The sequence below is a fragment of the Aspergillus eucalypticola genome, assembly GCF_003184535.1.
Source record: "Aspergillus eucalypticola CBS 122712 chromosome Unknown BO83scaffold_7, whole genome shotgun sequence".
In the NCBI taxonomy this organism is placed as follows: domain Eukaryota; kingdom Fungi; phylum Ascomycota; class Eurotiomycetes; order Eurotiales; family Aspergillaceae; genus Aspergillus; species Aspergillus eucalypticola.
The window spans coordinates 917,497-933,609 of record NW_020290281.1 but is presented as its reverse complement, the minus strand read 5'-3'; the positions used below and the strand labels follow the sequence as shown (position 1 = coordinate 933,609).

General features: G+C 52.5%; 5 protein-coding genes across 5 annotated transcripts; 1 reads left to right on the top strand and 4 right to left on the bottom strand.

The window, feature by feature from the left end:
• Window positions 1–191: 191 nt before the first annotated feature.
• On the bottom strand, window positions 192–2,133 carry BO83DRAFT_334373 (cytochrome P450; the record flags this gene model as incomplete). The annotated part of the gene is made up of 4 exons (XM_025528376.1): window positions 192–587; window positions 640–906; window positions 963–1,623; window positions 1,684–2,133. 4 exons carry the CDS (start codon window positions 2,131–2,133, stop codon window positions 427–429), a joined length of 1,539 nt encoding a protein of 512 aa, XP_025390279.1. The 3' UTR covers window positions 192–426.
• A 727-nt stretch (window positions 2,134–2,860) lies between these two features.
• On the bottom strand, window positions 2,861–4,668 carry BO83DRAFT_357324 (putative serine peptidase, family S28; the record flags this gene model as incomplete). Its single annotated transcript, XM_025529246.1, has 2 exons — window positions 4,385–4,668; window positions 2,861–4,330 (listed from the first exon to the last, which is right to left on the bottom strand). The coding sequence occupies exons 1-2, from the start codon at window positions 4,601–4,603 to the stop codon at window positions 2,861–2,863; spliced, it is 1,689 nt and encodes a 562-aa protein (XP_025390278.1). The 5' UTR covers window positions 4,604–4,668.
• A 2,658-nt stretch (window positions 4,669–7,326) lies between these two features.
• rglA (putative rhamnogalacturonase B) lies at window positions 7,327–9,549 on the top strand (the record flags this gene model as incomplete). The annotated part of the gene is made up of 12 exons (XM_025537277.1): window positions 7,327–7,597; window positions 7,647–7,748; window positions 7,795–7,916; window positions 7,963–8,032; window positions 8,082–8,157; window positions 8,203–8,254; window positions 8,302–8,513; window positions 8,566–8,787; window positions 8,849–9,095; window positions 9,171–9,311; window positions 9,395–9,451; window positions 9,520–9,549. Exons 1-12 carry the CDS (start codon window positions 7,342–7,344, stop codon window positions 9,547–9,549), a joined length of 1,587 nt encoding a protein of 528 aa, XP_025390277.1. The 5' UTR covers window positions 7,327–7,341.
• Window positions 9,550–9,734: 185 nt separating this feature from the next.
• On the bottom strand, window positions 9,735–11,668 carry BO83DRAFT_435946 (chlorohydrolase family protein; the record flags this gene model as incomplete). Its single annotated transcript, XM_025535924.1, has 2 exons — window positions 11,135–11,668; window positions 9,735–11,065 (listed from the first exon to the last, which is right to left on the bottom strand). Exons 1-2 carry the CDS (start codon window positions 11,430–11,432, stop codon window positions 9,735–9,737), a joined length of 1,629 nt encoding a protein of 542 aa, XP_025390276.1. The 5' UTR covers window positions 11,433–11,668.
• A 227-nt stretch (window positions 11,669–11,895) lies between these two features.
• On the bottom strand, window positions 11,896–15,455 carry BO83DRAFT_406918 (glycine decarboxylase subunit P). The gene is made up of 2 exons (XM_025533915.1): window positions 12,132–15,455; window positions 11,896–12,080 (listed from the first exon to the last, which is right to left on the bottom strand). The coding sequence occupies exons 1-2, from the start codon at window positions 15,256–15,258 to the stop codon at window positions 12,025–12,027; spliced, it is 3,183 nt and encodes a 1,060-aa protein (XP_025390275.1). The 5' UTR covers window positions 15,259–15,455; the 3' UTR covers window positions 11,896–12,024.
• Window positions 15,456–16,113: the final 658 nt, after the last annotated feature.

The following is a 16,113-nucleotide window of genomic DNA, read 5'->3' as shown; positions in this document are numbered from 1 at the left end:
CTAGTACTACTTTCCAATGTGAGTACTAGCCAATGAATTGATTTTTTGAGTTGTCGCCATGCATTTCAATTCATAAGAACAAGATTACTACGAGTTGAGTACTGGTAATTTGATTATAGCAGATGAATATAACTGCTATATTATGAGGAGCTAGGATATACTCATGTATACGAGAAATATAGTTCTTATGTATCAACGCTGCTTTGTTGTCTCCACCACAGTATCACCGAGCTACTAGAAATAGCACTTGAAGATGTATGTAGTGTAAAGTCTCATCATATTAAAATATCCAGGTTAGTATATGTAGTCATTTCTGGGAATGTCCCGAGGCATGAAAAGTGTAGCTCATCATCATGCAAAGAAGTCGTAGCCATCCGGCGGCTTGAACAACCATTGGTGTGGTTAGATTCCAGCAGTGCTGGCAAATTACGAAGAAAACAACCGAATATGGACACCACGGTCATGCGACAGCGTGAGACTGGAGTTGATGATCGGCTCCACCATATCAGGGTCGGCATTCTCAATTCTGTTGTACCTTTGTAGCAGTTTTACCATGGTGTAGCTGGCTTCAGTGAGTGCGTATTGCTCTGAAACGATTGTCAGTAATCTTCACTGGAGCACATATGTGAGGCGACTTACGTCCAAGACAAATGCGTGGACCACCGTTGAATGGAAGGTATTCCCAACCCCGCTTGCTGTTCTCTTCCCAACGCTCTGGTCGGAATGCATGGGCATTCGGGCCGTATAAGTCGGTGCGACGGTGCATTGCATATACGCTGTACGACACAAGCTCTCCCTTGCGCACGTAGACCGGGGCCTTCCCGTCGGACCCACCACCCAATGGCAACGAAGTATCTTTGGCGGCGACACGGAAGTTTAGAGGCACAGGGGGGAGGAGACGGAGGACTGGTCTGGTTAAGAGATATTCTGAGGTGGGGCGGGTGAGGGGGGTTATTGCTCACCTTCGTTCAAGAAATAGCGCAGGTATGGAGTATCCTTCAGTCTAGCATGCGTGATCTTTCCGTTGGGGTGTTTAGCGTCTCCAAATTCGTCGACGATGGTCTGGCGAAGTTTGGTCCAGACATTAGGATGACGTGCTAGGTAGAAAAAGGCCGAGCTGAGCAGACTGGCAGTGGTGTCGCGACCAGCCAGCAGAATGTTGAGCATGTTGTCACGGATCACTCTCGGGTCATCGGTATCCTCCGCCAAGGCTTCTGCGAAGATGTACCTGCCCGACTCCTTCTTTTCGGGATGACGCTTTGCCTCCAGAGCCAGGCGCACGTAGTGATCGACCACCTCGTGTACAAGCTGATTCGCTTCACGGAACTCCTTAGGGTTAACAAGCCAATAGAATGCCATGGCTCTGGATCTCGAAACCAGGTATTCTTGGGCCCGGTTGAATGCCTCAGCGAACCCTTGGGCGTTTCCAACAGTGGACTTCTCCAGCAGACTCGACTCAGTGGATGTGCGCATGGATCCGACGGATTCACCAAACAAGAAATGTGTAGCCGAGTCCATGGTCAAGAGGAAGAAGAGGCGCTGGATGTCGAAAGTCGACCCATCCTTGGGAATCAAGTCCATCATCTTGGTGACGTGGCCATCCATAAGGTCGAGATCAGCAACCTAGTCGCTCTCATCCGTCAATAAGTTCTCATTGATGGTAGACTAGTAGGATGAACAGACCTGGTCGCGGGTGAACTGCGGCCTCAGCATGCCACGCGCGTGAGACCAGCCCGGCCCATCCAAGGTGAAGATACCATTTCCAAGCAACGGGTAGAACTCGCGATGCCGGGTTCCGAGACCAAAATCCTGGAACTGAGTAGCCAACAGTGCCTTGATGTTCTCTGGCTCGACAGTGTTGGTGACCATGAGCCCTCCCAAGGCCTGCTGACGGAAGGTCGGTCCACTCGTCTGGTAGTGATCAGCAATGTATTCAACCCATCGTTTCTCCCTGGCCGCCTTTGCAATGCGATAGAAGCCAGTGATACCGAGGATACCGGTATCGACGGATCTAGGAGGCTGGCAGCCGAGAGCTTTGGACTTCTTGCGATGGTGGTAAGCTTGATGGAGGGAGCCCAGGATGCGAAAGGTTAAGTAGATGGCACCAAGAAAGACAATCGCAGGAGCCAACATGACGCAACTGCGGGTAGTCTAGTAATGCGGGGAGGAAACCTAGATAGTAGATGGAGAAGTGGAAAGGAGTGATTTGAGCAATGTGAGATGAGAGATAAATAACTTTAAAGTGAATGTTATGTACAAAGAGGTATGATAATCGACAGGGGCAGTCCGGTTCCGACCATAGACCTTATATACTTTGTCCTAGTTCACCCTGCAAGGAGAGATCCAGACTTGGATTCACTTGGCGAAGAAGGGATAGTACCAAACTCCTCGGTCGTGAGGCCCCATGTGAAATGAAGGAATGGGGTATCCCTGCCTCCATAGCCACACTGTCAGTAAGTAGACGAAGCGGAGAGACGGGAAGGGATGGATGGTTCCAGCGATGCAAGAAAGTCAGAAGCCGCAATGGGCTGGAAATGATTGGAAAAGCCAACCTTGCGAGGGGTCGTTTCCGATTCCAGATGCTTTCGGCACTCGGAAACATCGCAAGCATCTCCCAAAACGGAAAAGCGGCTGTTGCGTCGCAGGATTTTGGACATGACGCTAATTCCAACCGCTGATCTAAAACCTCCGAGGCATTCTCTTGCATCTCTGTTGCCCGCGTGTACTTTTCTAAAAGTACTATGTAGCATCTCAGGATCCACCACTCCACGGTCAACCTCGTCATCTCTTCTTTATCCAGGCTTCAGGCTCCAGGCGCCAGCAAAACCCAAACACACACCCACCTGGCCACCCCCCCAAATCACCTGGTTTGACTGGAATTCTGTTCAAAACATTCAAGCCATTGCAACAGGGCGGATGTGAAGATGCCGCGTGACAATTTACCCACGGTCGGTGTGGCCTGAAAGTCAAAGCAATGCTCCGAGTCCTTCATGACGTATCCAAAGACCGTGTCTTCATCTGTCTGCACCCCGCATGCTGGGATCGCGCTCGTAAACTCCACCGTCTGAGGTGCGATATCGTCCGTAGACAGAATGGATAATGACCGCCACGGATCGAATTCTCCTCCGCTGAAGTAAACATTGGACGGCCGGATCGTCCATCCTCCAAACTCTTGGTTGACCTCATCCGCCCGCGGTGACGGAGGCAACAGTCCTTTCTCCACCGCATCGGGGAACTGTCGGTTACATACTTCTTGCTGGTATTCCACCGACTGGTATCGCGAGGCTAACGAGTGTGGCCCTTCGTTGTTCGCTTGGAAGAATCCCCATTCGCTGCAGTATTGCCAAGTCCAAGTGATGGTCGCGGGATCGCCGTATGGCTTGGAGAAATCACAGTCAATTGGCTGAGAAGCGTTCTGAGGTCCGCAGTTGGTCCCCATATTCAGATTGACCAGCTCGAGGAAGGTGGGCCATGCTGCCCATCGTTCAACGACATACTGGCCGCCATACGTAGGGGCAAGACCATCCGGCCCGGTAGTCCCGTTCGTCTTGGGGTCAACTTCAAGATACTCGCAAAATGCGCCCAGACCTCCAATACCTCCCGCCATACCATAGCTCTGGAAGTAGCTGTAGATGGCGGTTAGCGCTCCAGTGAAATCACCATTGGAGTTGGCTTCGGCGCCAGGTCCGAAGAAGAGTTGTTTGATTGAGGTAGCTGTATCTTCGTCCGATAGCTGATCGTCGATATATTCCAGAGCAGCGTGAATATCGGCCGAGCAGTTGGTCCATCCATCGGCAACCATGCCGCGGTAGACCTGGTCGTAGTACACACTCATATTCACCCGTGCTTCCACCGGAGCCGATGAGGAATAGGCTGCGAAGATGGTCTCTGGGTACTCGTTGCGAGTTAATGCAGCACGGATCCCTGCGTACGAGCCGCCAACCATGACCCAGGGTGTGCCCTGCGGTGTCAGGTCCACGTCCGGATACTTCTCGCGGCTGAAGTTACTCGCAAAGTACGGGAGATCCGCGAGCGCCTGCTTGGTGGTGAGGTACTGATAGGTCTCGGGTGGTGATTCATAGGATATGGGAGCCGGAGTCGAGTTTCCATAGTATCTGTGCTCCCAAGCGATTCCCATGGCGTTGAACTCTATTAAGAATTCTCGGAAGAAGGAAAGAGTGGAAGTTAGGTAGGCTGAGGCTACCGATTCGCCATCCGCCTCCCCTGTATCATACACAAATATCGGACTGCCTGGCTCATAAAATTCATCGCTGACCCAGAACCGATTTTGATAAGTGCCAGCCGATGCATTGTCATGGTCAAGAGGAATCTGAGTATCGTGATTAGTGATAGGAACAAAGAGCCAGACTGGTGCTTTTCATACGGTGACATATTCAGTCTCCAACGCAACGGCCATCGCTGAATGTGAAACGAGAGTATTGAGGTTCTGCTCATTGTGTGTCCCCAGGTCTGGGTCAATACCAAAGTGAGCAAGCGACTGAGTACCCCATCCAAAGGGGGTCTTTTTCTGCCCCGAGCCCATAACGGGCTGCGAGAGCAGGAAAGCCGCGATGGCTGCTATTGTGGTGGCGTATGAAGGCATAGGGGCCTTCAAGGGACAGTGTATACAAGGGGAGAGGGTTCGGAGCAAAGGAAGACAGTAGTAACACACAAATTCCCAAGTTTCCTTCTTGCCATGATTGAAGGCATTCCTTTTGTGTCTTATGTACAAAACATAACTACAATGGTAGACAGTGAATGAGACGGTTTCGGTCACGAATGTCTGTCATACAGTAAATTCAATCTAGTGGACGTCTGCCTACGGAAACTGAATTCAACACATGTCAACACGCTCAGCCGAGATATGGTGGGCTGCTGGGCATCGTGTGCGGCCAGAAATCCCTGTTATGTTGGACAAGACCATAACAATCAATGGACGCATCAGGGTTGCTGCCCCCGTCGGGCTGTGGCTTAGGGGCGCACGGGCACCAAAAGCCACATGTCTGTGTCTTAATTAGCGGGTTCCTGAGCAATGGCAATACGTAGCTTTTGCGGGGTTCCTTCTGCTTGCCGAAGATGCCCTGTCGATCATTTGTGCAGCGCAGGATGGTTGGGAATGCGTCTGCAGGGTCCGGACCCAGCCTCCATTCGGTATTGATGCGTGCGCCATATATATTGCCACCCCACTCTTTTTGCCCCCGCGGAAGTAGGCAGTGCTCCTTATTATTAAAATAAGGTAATCAACTCTGCAGCAGTGCAATATTTAGGATTACTGCTCCCAGTTTCTGTCTCGCCTTCGCCACGAGGATTGGGCTGCATGCTGAAGCAAGGGGTTGTGAAACCGAGGGGATTTGCCGAAATGAAGCGTAATAGTTGACTGAGACAAATACAGGGGTATGAGTAGGTATTCTGGACCTGAACGTAGTTGACATTGATCTGTGTGCATGGCATCCTCAGTCTCGTCAGTTTTGCTATTCCAGGCAGCATTCGAGTAGCGTCGACGGGAATAATAGAAGAAGTTCTAAGAGTTAGTCAGGGCCCTTGAGACTGGTGGGATATGAACAGAAGATTTGGCCGTAAGATATTCCTGACTACTGCAACTGAAAATTTGGCTTGTATGAGCCACCAGCATGCCTACACCATCGAACTCGTAGCTATAATCTGTCTTGCAAGGATTCATCATGAGTATAGATAGGTACGATCGAATGCGATCAATCGTACTGCAGCTTAGTATCAGCAACTGGGGGTCAAAAGTATACACCCATGCAGCAGTTTTGCCGAGATCTAGGGGAAATGTGAAGAAGAATGCCGAGAGTGGACGGAATGATGGTCTAGTTTCGGGCGGCGAGTCTGGCTCGGTTCGGCGTTTATTTTGCAATCCCTGGCATTCCTCCTTTCTTGCGTTCGGAAATCCTCATGCCGTCGGCATTTCCCGACCCATGCTCTTGTATCTATTTTGACAGGTGGGCCGATTGTTCCCATCATTGAGGATCTCGGAGGATCTACTGAAGGCTGCAGCTTCAGGAACCGTGGGATCTCTTGTAAGGCTTTTGCTACGATGAGGCTGTGACTAAATGTCATTCAATTCTATCGCCAGTATCTTCATAGACTGACTAATTGGGTTCCTAGAACCTCACAGCATTAGCAAAAGCATCATGGCCCTTGCGTCAGCTCCATCCTTGCAGTTATAAGCCGGTGCAGCCTAAGTTTTTAGGTTTTATTATCAACGTGTTATGCATCTCATCTAAGTCGTTCATACGCAGACTGTATTTCATTGTTGGCAAGTCTATGTGACGATGCTCTGGTCTACAACAGCTCGAGAAAAATCAGCTATAACATCGTCTAGAATAATCCCTGTTCTATCAGAAAGGACTGAGCTACTTGCCAGGTTGTTTGAACACCATGGCTTGACATCTATGGATATTCCAAACAGACACAACCCACAGCCGGATGGATTTCTACACAACACAGTCGTTTCTGGACAAGGACGTTGAGAACACGATAGCATAAACACTACCAGACATCCTGCAAATGTCGCTTAAAAAGATCGGCGTTACTCGAGACGAGGTGCGGTCCACCGGTGCTGTCTCGGACATCCTATGGTGCGTTTCAGCATCAGCTCGAGCTCTTGGCATTTAGCGGAGCGAATACACAGCCAGAGGGCATAGAGACATTTTCCACGTGCGGATGCTTTCCATATCGCCGTCTAGATTTGGCGAAGAATAGATTAAATTGAGGAGAGAGCTCATAGAACGCGAGACCCAACATGAAAAACGGCACTTCTGACTCGTGGATTGGCGCTTATGCTAAACACTCACACCAGGTGATATCGCGCGGAGCTCCCTCCGTCCGCCAGCCAAGAAACGAGTCCGTCCACCACTGAAGAGTCTGGCCAAGACATAGATGGGGTCCGACGCCCTCTATAATGGTTATTTGGGTAAATGATCGGCAACATCATGGACATTCGCTTTCCCTTCAAGATACAATTGGTGTTTTGACATGAAGCTTCTTTCTTTACATAGTATGCCGAAAGAGTACAGGATCATAAGGCAGGATGTTATATTGGTCACTCCGGAATATGCATAGCATCCGAACTCAAAATTTTATCATAAAAGTCTGATATATTGTCAGCTGCAGAACGAGCCAAGTCAGCCATTGGTGGAAGCTATTCGTTGTCCAAGACTTTAGACCAGGGGTTGTGCATGAAGCTTCGCTAGCTTGACGGCTCTGGCTCCATCGGTACTCAGGGTTCGGCAGTGCTCCTGCTGGAATCAATTATTTAAGGTGTCAGCTCGCAACTAACGAGGAATATACTTTGGCATGACACTGACAAATACCAAGATGTTGTCTAGAACGTCGCTTCTGTCGCTTCTCTCGCTTGCAGCTGGGGTTGTCAATGCAGACTTTGGCATAACGACCAACGATGATTCCTATGTCATAAACGCCAATTCTCCCAACTCGCTGGTGTTTACTGTGGACCGCGGAAGTTGCGATATCACTTCCATTGTGCATTATGGCACAGAGCTGCAGTATTCCGGCAAGGGCAGCCATATTGGTTCCGGTCTTGGAACTGCCACAGTGTCTGCTGCTAAGAGTGGTAAGTTGAACCTATCCGGGAATATGACGTGACAAGCTGATTACGACAGGCGACTACATCAAGGTGACCTGTGAAACGGACACACTGACCCAGTATATGGTTGTCCATGATGGTGATCCTATTATTCATATGGCCACCTATATTATGGAGGGTGAGTTTGTCGCCAGCTTATCAAAATCATATCTGACAACCGCCAGAGCCATCTATCGGTGAATTGCGATTCATTGCTCGACTCAACCCGGACGAACTCCCCAACGAGGAGCCGTTCGGCGATGTGTCCAACACTGCCGATGGGGAGGCAATTGAAGGATCTGACGTGGTATGTCTTTTGGATACTTTTGCAGACGTTGCTAATTGCACGACAGTTCCTTGTCGACGGAGAGACTCGTAGCAAATTCTATTCCAGTCAACGCTTCATTGATGACCAGAGACACTGTAAGAAACTTTTCGACCAATCTATACATTTCCTGCTGACTGAGTCAAGGCATCGCGGGCGACGAACACCGCGTCTGCATGATCCTCAACCAATACGAAACCTCTTCCGGTGGCCCATTCCACAGGTAGGTACAAACCATCTATCGCAAGGACAATACTCACAGCTGCAGGGACATCAACTCCAACAACGGAGGCGACTACAACTCCCTCTACTGGTACATGGTATGTCTCATACTTCAAACCCACATCCACAGCTACTGACAAAACAGAACTCGGGCCACGTTCAAACCGAGTCCTACCGCATGGGTCTCCACGGACCGTACTCGATGTACTTCAGCCGCAGTGGCACCCCAAGCACCGATATCGAAACGTCCTTTTTTGCAGACCTCGATATTGAAGGCTACGTCGCCGAAGCAGACAGGGGAACCGTATCCGGAACCGCGTCAGGCGCTGACTCCAGCTTCGACTGGGTCGTTCACTGGTACGCCCTCTCACCCAACCTATCAACCCACCCACCCCAGCTGACCGGACAGGTACAACGACGACGCCCAATACTGGACCTACACATCCTCCTCAGGCAGCTTTACCTCCCCCGCCATGAAACCAGGAACATACACCATGGTCTACTATCAAGGCGAGTACGTTGTCGCCACCAGCGAAGTGACCGTCAGCGCCGGCTCGAGTACAACCAAGAACATTTCAGGCTCCGTCAAAACAGGAACGACCATCTTCAAGATTGGCGATTGGGACGGACAGTAAGTGACCTGCCTGTAACCACCCCACATCACTTACATATCTAACACATTATTAATATAGACCAACCGGCTTCCGCAACGCAGAAAACCAACTCCGCATGCACCCCTCCGACTCCAGAATGTCCGACTGGGGTCCCCTAACCTACACCGTCGGCAGCTCTTCCTTGACCGACTTCCCAATGGCCGTCTTCAAGGCCGTCAACAACCCAGTAACCATCAAGTTCACCGCGACATCCGACCAAACCGGTGCAGCGACGCTGCGTATCGGAACTACGCTGTCATTCGCAGGAGGACGTCCTCAAGCGACGGTAATTCCCTACCTACCTCACTCACTCACTCCCCTTTCTCTGCAGTAAGTATAGTAACTAAGGAAATAAAAATAGATAAACGACTACGAAGGCTCAGCACCATCCGCACCTACGAACCTGAACTCCCGTGGCGTGACTCGTGGCGCGTATAGAGGTTACGGCGAGGTGTATGATGTGTCGGTTCCTGAGGGGACGATTGTCGAGGGGGAGAATACGGTATGCTTGCTACCTACCTTACCCTACTACTAGATATATGTTGTGAGTGAAGTTATGGGAGTGATGTGTGCTGATGAGTGTAGATCACGATTAGTGTTATTTCGGGTAGTTCCGGGGATGAGTTTTTGAGCCCGAATTTTGTAAGTTTTCCCCTGGATGTGAGGTGAGATAAGATGATGGGTTTTGCTGATGAGTTTACTGTTACTAGATCTTTGATTGTGTGGAGCTGTTTCAGTGAGGATGGTATCGTGTCCCGGTAAAGGTTGATGCAATGTTGATGGTACTTGAGTAGCCCTATATTGGGATATTTGTGGACAATTGATTATAACATCTAGTCTAGTAACCGACAAGTAATATACCCACACCTCCATCTATAATATAGTAATATAATAACGCCAATCCGAAATCCATTATACTGATCATCTACCTACCCACCCCCAACCTTCTAACAACCGCCCACCCCACAACACCAACACCAACCGCTCCCATCACCCACCTCATCCATCCCCCACCCTCTCTCCTATCCTCTCCCTCCTCCCAAACCCGATGCACCAATTTCCCTCCAACCCACACCATCCTCACATTCCGACTATCCCCATTCCACACCCACTTATGCACCTTCTCCTTCCACTCCTGCCCCTCATCAAACACATCCACCGCTGTCTCCACCCCACCTGTCTTCCCCCACCTCCCCGCAGGATTAAACTTCCCCAGCTTCACCAGCTGCGCATCCCACACCATCCCCTGGTCAAACCCTCCGATTTGGTCCGCCATGTCGACCACCGCAGCTCCTCCACGTGTGGCAAGGTAGAGTGCTTCTTCAATGGAGAGGACTTCTTTCGGTACTCCGTCATTATCCTTATTTTGTCCCTCAGAAGTTCCAGACATATGAGGAAGTAATCTTGATACGAGGCACGCCTGACGAACGGTTTCCAGTATGCTGGGACTATACCCGCCGCTTACGTCGGTTCCTAGTCCCACCGTGATGCCGGAGTCGATGGCCTTGCGGACTTCGCAGATCCCCGAGCCGAGGGCCGAGTTGGACGCCGGGCAGTGAGACAGCTTGGCCTTATTGTCGGCGATCATGGTCCGCTCGTCGTCAGACAGATGCACGCAGTGCGCGAGGATCGTCCGCGGGGTGAGCAATTTGAAATAGTTATACACGGAGGTGTAATCCTTTGCTTCTGGATAGAGATCGTGCACGAGTTTCAGCTCATCCAGGTTCTCAGCCAGATGCGTCTGGATATGTAGCGGGGGCGAGTAGCTCGCCGCGAGCTTGGACAACTTCCCCAGCGAGCGCGGGGTACATGAGGGAGCGAATCGCGGGGTCACGATGGGTTTGATGAGGGCACCCTCAGGGTCGATGGTGTGGATGTGGTCAATACTGGCTTGGGTCTTGTCGATGGCGATGTCAGGGGACTCGTCGCAAAGATAATCGGGGCATTGCTTGGGACGGTCCATGCAGACGCGGCCGATGAGGGCGCGTTGGCCGCGGGCGAGGCAGAGGGAGGCGAGGAGGTTAGTGGCGGGGACATGGATGGTAGCGAAGTAGGAGGCGCAGGTGGTGCCATTTGCGAGGGTGCGAGCGATGACTTGGTTGTAGACGCGGTAGGCGTTGGGGGGAGGGATGGAGGGGAATTTGGTGCTGCCGAAGGAAGATTCGATGGGGAAGGTGTAGTTTAGGAGCCAGTCGAGGAGGCCGGCGTCGCCGAAGAGGCCGGCGTTGGGGTATTGGGGGGCGTGGATGTGTGTGTCTATTCAATGTCTCTCTGTGTTAGCGATGTTGCTTGTGAGTTTGGAATGTGTAGGGTAGGGGGACTTGCCGATAAACCCAGGGAAGAAGAACTCATTCTCCTCTTCACGCGCAACCACCAATGTCACTTTCACTCCGTGCTTGCCCTTATGGGTATTTTTGTCGTCCACGACAGTCCACCCCTTGTGACGGAGGAGTCTCTTCAAATCCTTGTCATTGGCAATGGACCAGTCGAATCCCTCGATTGTGCCGTCAGCAGTGGACACCCAGAGCGCGCCGCGGGTGATGGCGAGCTTGTGACCCTCTTCAGACTTGAAGCGGGGGAGCTGGATGAAGGTTCCCACGAAGAGGGTGTATTTGGGGGACATGTTGCTGTGCGAATGCAGTGGATGCAGGAAAGAGTGTTGTATGTAGGTAGGTTCGTTGCTGACAGCTGCTAGCTAGGAGCTTGTGTGGGGAATGTGCCAATCTGCGTCGCGGGTAGTGGAAAGTTGACGCGGGGTGATGCAGGTGCTGCACGCACTTCGGCTCAATTAAGAGTGCTGAGTTGGAATCAATCCGCTATGCGACGGCGATCTAGAAGTGCAGCAGTCCAAAACTCCGGAAGAGAAAATCGCCAAAGTGCAACAGCCCAGCAGATGGCTGTCTTATAGTGAGGCCCGTCGCGTCCGGTTCCGGGGCTGCTCGGCCGGCTCCGATCCTGAAAGCGGCTAGTGTGACGATAAGATACGGATTGCCTATCTGGGATGGATATCTAGTGTTTGTCTGGTTTGCAACTGGAATAAATGTTTGATTGATGGAACATTCATGTTTTTATTAATATTTCTAAAACGCCATCCTTGTCTATCATGACAATGTTGAATCGCTGGTCATGCAAGTCGTATCAATATGCAATGCCCAATCCAGAATGTTGAAAATATGGTATCAAAAGCAATCGTACACATGGGTATCATAGACTATCTACTCGCTATCCTCCACCGGTCCGCAGGTACAGAAGAGGTTCTGGTCACCGTATGCTGCAACTGATTAGCAAAAGTCTTCAGAAAAACAGTGGAATAGTTACTTACCATCATCTACACGCGTCACCGACGGCCAGAACTTCTTCTCCACCAGGTACGGCAACGGGTACGCTGCCGTCTCGCGGGTGTACGGCCGGTTCCACTCGCTGGACAACAGATCACGCTGGGTGTGCGGTGCCATCTTCAGCACATTGCCCTCCTGGGGCTGGGCGCCGCTCTCGACGGCGGCGATCTCCTCCCGGATGGAGATGAGGGCATCACAGAACCGGTCAAGCTCCGCCTTGTTCTCCGACTCGGTGGGCTCGATCATCAGCGTGTTGGCAACGGGCCACGACATGGTCGGGGCGTGGAAGCCGTAGTCCTGCAGACGCTTGGCGATATCAATAGCCTCAACGCCGCAGGTGTCCTTGAACTTGCGCACATCGAGGATGAACTCGTGGGCACAGCGGCCGTTCTCGTTGGTGTAGAGGATAGGGTAGTGGTCCTTGAGACGGGCCAGGATGTAGTTGGCATTCAGTAGCGTGATCTTTGTTGCGTGTGTAAGACCCTTGGATCCCATCATGTTGATGTAGTTGAAAGTGATGGGCAGGATGCTAGCGCTACCCCAGGGAGCAGCGCTGATGGGAGGCGAGGACGACTCGGACCGCTTGGACTGAAGGTACTCGCTGCCCGGGTGAGAGGGAAGGTAGGGCCGCAGGTGCTCGGCCACACCAATGGGACCGACACCAGGACCACCGCCACCGTGGGGGATACAGAAGGTCTTGTGCAGGTTCAAGTGGCACACATCGGCACCAATCTCGCCAGGAGAGCACAGACCGATCTGGGCGTTCATGTTGGCACCGTCCATGTAGACCTGGCCGCCATGCTGGTGGACAATCTCACAGGCCTGCTTGATGCCAGGCTCATACACACCAAAGGTGCTGGGGTAGGTAATCATCACAGCCGCCAGCTCGTCCTTGTGCTTCTCACACTTGGCCTTCAAGTCTTCCAAGTCCAGGTTGCCGGTCTTGGTGTCGCACTTGATCGTCACCACGCGCATACCAGCCATGGCAGCACTGGCAGGGTTGGTGCCGTGAGCCGAGACGGGGATCAGGCAAATGTTGCGCTTGTCGCCCTCGTGGGCCTCCTGGTACTTCTTGATGACGCGCAAACCAGCGAACTCACCTTGCGCACCGGAGTTAGGTTGCACGGTGACTTCGGCCATACCGGTGATGTCTGCGAGCTGCTGCTCGAGGTCATCGATCATCTGGGTGTATCCCTTGGCTACATCCGCCGGCAGGAATGGGTGCATCTGAGAGAACTCAGGCCACGAGACCGGAATCATCTCCGTGGTTGCGTTGAGCTTCATGGTGCAGGATCCAAGAGGGATCATGGAGTGGGCCAGGGACAGATCCTTGGACTCGAGGTGACGGATATAACGCAGCATTTCCGTTTCGGAGTGGTGGGTGTTGAACACGGGGTGGGTCAGATAGGCAGAGGTACGCTCCAGGCTGGCGGGCACAGGAGCAACAGCCAGATCCTCTTCCAAGCCAACCTCGGCCTTGGAGGCGTGGGCGGCAAACACCTTGAGGATAGACTTAACCTCCTCACGGCCGACAGTCTCGTCCAGAGAAATTCCGACCTTGGTGTCGCTCAGCCGGCGGAGGAACATGGACTGCTCACGAGCAGCCGCAATGATGGCATCGGTTTCTTGGGCACCGGACAACTCGACAACAACCGTGTCGAAAAGAGCACCACCATCAGCGCTGTTCGACTTGATCGGAACATTGTAACCCAAGCCGGCGAGCTTTGCCTGCAGAGTAGTGGTCATCGACATGATGCGCTGGGCGATAGCCTTCAAGCCAGCAGGTCCGTGGTAGACAGCATACATGGCGGTCATGTTGGCGAGGAGGGCCTGGGCTGTGCAAATGTTGCTAGTGGCCTTCTCACGGCGGATATGCTGTTCACGGGTCTGCAGGGCCAGTCTCAGGGCACGGTTGCCCAGACGGTCCTTGGAGACACCCACAACACGGCCGGGAACCTTGCGCTTGTACTTGTCCGCGCAAGCGAAGAAGGCGGCGTGAGGACCACCGTATCCCATGGGGACACCGAGTCTCTGGGCGCTTCCAAACGCAATGTCGGCACCGAACTCGCCAGGTGCCTTGAGCAGAGTCAAAGCCAGAAGGTCGGTAGCAACACTGAAGGTACCACCGTTGCCGTGAATTGTGTCACTCAGAGACTGGAAGTCGTAGATACCACCCTCGGTGTCGGGGTACTGAGCCAACACACCAATCAGTTTGTCACCCTGCTCCTTGACCAGCTTAAAGTCATCCGCCAGAATATCGCCGACCACCAGGTTGATGCCGAAGCCCTCTGCGCGGGAGCGCATCACCGCAATGGTCTGAGGGTGGCAGAGGTGAGACACCACGTAAGCCTTGCCGGCCTTCTTCTGCTTCGACATGGGCAGGGTAGCCAAGGACATGGTCATGGCTTCAGCGGCCGCAGTACCTTCATCCAAAACCGAGGCATTGGCGAAGGGCAGACCGGTGAGATCGGCAGTCAGCGTCTGGAAGTTCAGAAGGGACTCCAGACGACCCTGACTGATCTCCGGCTGGTAGGGAGTGTAGCTGGTGTACCACGCCGGGTTCTCCAGGACGTTACGGAGGACGACTGGGGGCACGATGGTCGGGTAGTAGCCCGTTCCGAGGTATGTCTTGCCCGAAACATCGATTTGCTTGCGGTAGGTATCCAAGAGCTTCAGCATATCCGTCTCCCCCAAACCACCGTGCACGCTGCTGTGGGGAAGATTGGCGGTGGAGTGCGGAGCAGAGACCTTCAGGTCTTTCTTGGACAGAATGTCCGCCGGCAGCACTTGCTTGACGAACTCATCGAGCGACGCTACCGGAGGATCCAGGGTGGCAAGCATCTCCTTGGCGGCATCGGGACTGGGGCCAATATGACGTCTGGGGAAGGTATCGAGGGGTTGGAAAAGATCCGGGGGATGAGGCACGCCATGATCCGCGACGGAGCTGGTGTAGACGGGCCGTCGTGCGGAGGGCGACTGCTGTGTGGTGGTGTGAAGGGAACGAATCAAGGGAGAAGCTCTCCGCACCGCAATTGGCGAGGGAGCAGCGCGCAAACGAGAGCGCAGCGCCAGCTGGCGAGTGCCACGCAGAGCGCACAAAGATGCAGCCATACCTACAATTGAGCTAGTCCAACAATTTCAAGAATGGCGGACGGTAGGTAGGTGGGTGGGTAGGAGGGGAGTCTGGGGAAGGGGAGGTATAGACCCGGTTGCGCGAGACTTCAGCACATGAGATTGCGCAACACAGTTGAGTAGAAGGAGGTAAGGGAGATGAAGAGGAGAGAGGAGAGAAGATGAAATTAATCGCGACGATGAGTGATAAAAAGAAAAGAATAGACTGAAGGGGAGCAGATAGCAAGAATAATTAATCCTCCTCGACCGCGGGCGCCACGGATACTCGCGTCGGGAAACTGTCTGTCCGGCCGATAACGCTGGCCCCGGGCCAATCAGAGAATGAGATACAGCTCCGGTCCCTCGCGATGGAGCCCCGCCATTTGCGATAAGCCCGCGATAAGATTTTCTTTCCCGCGGGAAATGCTTACCTGCATTTATCTGTTTGATCAATTCTTGCACTGAGTCTTTCGTTATATTTGATGCTTGAAGAACATATGTGGAGGAATTAAATATATCTCAGTGAGCAGATGCTCCACTGCTAACCTTCTCACCAATTGACCTTTACAAAATGTTGAATGGAGGAAAAGAACAGCTTCCCTCCGCAATGGAAGCTCCTCCGATAGCGTTCCCCGGTGATGCAATCATGACTTTCCCCGTGGAGCTGGGCCCGTCGGTAAGAGTCCCCCTTGCGAGCTGTGCGCTGCTGCAGCTGCAACTTGAACATCTAATTCCAGTCTCTGACTTACGTTACTGTGTATGTACAACTGGTCTCAGCTGTTCATTGGTACTCCAAAAATTACTCATCTGATAATTATGGGCATTGCACATCCTTGCTTACACAATGCATCTAGT